This window comes from Abrus precatorius, unplaced genomic scaffold (assembly GCF_003935025.1).
Source record: "Abrus precatorius isolate BTA unplaced genomic scaffold, Abrus_2018 Scaffold3, whole genome shotgun sequence".
In the NCBI taxonomy this organism is placed as follows: Eukaryota; Viridiplantae; Streptophyta; class Magnoliopsida; order Fabales; family Fabaceae; genus Abrus; species Abrus precatorius.
This window is the reverse complement of record NW_020874373.1, coordinates 36,691,103-36,693,758: the sequence shown is the minus strand read 5'-3', so window position 1 is coordinate 36,693,758 and position 2,656 is coordinate 36,691,103. Positions and strand designations below refer to the sequence as shown.

The following is a 2,656-nucleotide window of genomic DNA, read 5'->3' as shown; positions in this document are numbered from 1 at the left end:
AGATCGAAAAGAAAAAAGATTTCTAATTTGTTTTTTATTTTGTTAACTTTCATTGTAGGGTTGAATTTAAATAATAATTATTAATAATATTTTATTAAAAATTAATATTTATCATATTTTATATCTCTAATGTAATAAATAATTTATGTTTTAACAAAAACTTATTATTATTAGGATCTAAGAGTAACTATTTTTCAATAACTATTTATAAATATTAAATTTTATTAATTTGACCATTGAATAATATCATATGTTAAGTATGTATATCAAATTTTAAATTAATTAAATATTTATAAATATATAATTTTATAATTAATATTTATAATATTTTATATATATATATATGAGTTTGACTAAAGGTGAAAGAGAGAAAGAAGAAAAAGACAAAGCCATCCATATGTTTAAAAAATAAAATAATCTAAGCATGATTTTAATTAGACCTAAACGGTAAAACACAAAAACAAGAAGAGACAATACATTGATTTAATTTTATTTTAAAATAATATATGAAAAGGCACGAACGCTACACGTCGCAATCATTACAAATATTATTCTTTCGTTCTTCTAAAACTGACCTTACTGCCAGCACTGTAGAACTTGACCGAATATATGTCATTTTATTTATTTAGGACCGAGAAAAAACCACTAAATGTTAAATTAATAACAGTAACTTAATAAAGAATAAATAAAAACCTATTCTGAAAATCCAAACACGAAGAAGGGTCTCTTAGTTGAAAAGATGAAAATTTTCGTGGTAATAATAATAAACAAAAAGAGAGAAGTATAAGTTCACACTCGCAGAAAAACGGAACAAAAAGAGTAAAAAGAAAAAGAAAAACAAGGTGAAGGAAGGGTGGAATGGAGAAAAGAGAAATGGGAATCATGGAGAGCCATTTTCGGATCGATCAAAGTGGAGGAGTTGACCATTACATTTTGGGCAGTCTTCAACCTGTTTGGGCACCATGAAATACATGAGACAGCCCTTGCACCCAGCCACCACCAGAACATTTTGTTTCTCTATCTGACCCTGATAGTGCTCTTTAGATGAAGGGCATGACTCCGATGAGGACTCTTCGCTGTCGTACCAGCTCTCTTCTTCAGATTCATAATCCCTACTTACACTATATTCTGTTGCCCTTCTGGGATCCTCTTTTGCTTTCATCCCGTTCCTCCAGTTTATGTAATAAATTTCCCCCGTCTGTTATGTTAAGTAATCAATAATTCATTCACACTCACTTCAAAACATTATCTTTTTCACCGAATAACAAATTCAAGGACATTGAAAACGAAAAATTAACACACCCGTCTTGCCTGGATCAGAATTACAGAATATGAACAAACAGATAAATTAAAGGAAAACCGTACTTCTTCCTCCCCTTCTCTTTCGGTACGAGTAGAATGTATCTTTTATTTACAAATTAAATTTCCACTTTTTCCCCTCTTCCCAAATAACTGAACGGAAACCATGCTATCCATGATCTTCAGGATGTTCTAAGCCAAAAAAAAAGTTGCCCCTTCCATAATAGAGGAAAGGGAAAATGAAAAGCAAAATCCTTTTTCTAGGGTTGTCGTCTTAGCATGTGCATTGTTGTCATTCTTGGAAAGAAAGGCATTGGCTACACAACAACACAGGCAAGAAAAGAGGGAGACCCAAGATCCAGTTTCATGCACGGTGTGTATAATTTTTTATTTTATTTTAGAAGAGAAGAGCAAACAATAAGGAAAAGTTGTACATTTGAATAATAAAAGGGGAGGGGGGAAGAGAAAAGGAGAAGAAGAATGAACCTTTAAATCTAAGCATTGTTCCCAATGATAAGGGAGTGAGATGTGGGAGTTGAGCTCTAAAGTGGTGTCGGAGTTGGAGATATGATTATTATCCGGGACATCATCTGAGGTGGATGAGATTCCTATGCCTGCATCTGTGGCTGAGCCGTCTTCCCGCCTGCTCTGATGGTCGTTGTTGTTGTTTAAGGAACAGTTTTGAAGAGACCTCTCTAAGGAAGCAGTGATCGCCTCCATATTCGGAGCTGTCATTGTTGCCAACAGCAATTAATGAAAACCACAAGGCATGTAAATTTGTTATATCTGATAGGATAACAAGATACGCCGTTATTACCTGCGACCGAGAGCAAAATCGAATGAACAGCTTCACTAAAGTAGTTGTACTAACAATAAACACCTAACCCAGAGAGAGATTTTGCAAGCAATAGATATGAGAACGAAACTAGCAGGCTAGGGAGGGAGGGGAATATTGGCATTGTTGTTGATTTAAGGGTAGATATTGATAGATGGACACGCCCCCCATTTGCGCGTGTGGAAAGCTCATGTTAACGGGGTGGGGTAGCAGCTGTCAGCTCCAGGGAACCACTGTGGGTTGCATTTTGTCTCGCTTCTCTGCTTTGGCTGCAAACTTCACGCGCTTTTCCAGGAGCCTTTGCGTTCCACACATTTACTTCACAAATTAAATAACCTACAATAACATTATAAATGTTTACTTATTGAACTAACAATTTTACTCCATAATCTTCACTCCATATGTTTTGGAGTTAACAAAATTAATTCTACCGTCTTTCAATACGATTTAATAGAAATACATATTTTAATATAAATTTATTTATTAAAATTAATTTAAATATATATTTTTTCATTATGTTTA

The 2,656-nt window shown here is 33.5% G+C and overlaps 1 protein-coding gene across 2 annotated transcripts; it reads right to left on the bottom strand.

The window, feature by feature from the left end:
- Positions 1-880: 880 nt before the first annotated feature.
- Positions 881-2,231, bottom strand: LOC113863724. Of its 2 annotated transcripts, XM_027497402.1 has the most exons (3): positions 2,117-2,231; positions 1,786-2,027; positions 881-1,198 (listed from the first exon to the last, which is right to left on the bottom strand). In XM_027497402.1, exons 2-3 carry the CDS (start codon positions 2,017-2,019, stop codon positions 881-883), a joined length of 552 nt encoding a protein of 183 aa, XP_027353203.1. In that variant the 5' UTR covers positions 2,020-2,027; positions 2,117-2,231. The 2 variants fall into 2 exon arrangements, with proteins under 2 accessions (XP_027353203.1, XP_027353202.1); XM_027497401.1 differs by lacking the exon at positions 2,117-2,231 and having other exon boundaries at positions 1,786-2,034.
- Positions 2,232-2,656: the final 425 nt, after the last annotated feature.

What these genes read in the sequence shown, in the direction of transcription:
- LOC113863724 (XM_027497401.1), bottom strand. Translation starts at nt 2,034, where the DNA reads ATGACAGCTCCGAATATGGAGGCGATCACTGCTTCCTTAGAGAGGTCT. An exon ending in AACAATGCTTAGATTTAAAG is followed by an intron (nt 1,199 to 1,785) that starts GTTCATTCTTCT and finishes TTAACATAACAG; the next exon opens with ACGGGGGAAATTTATTACAT.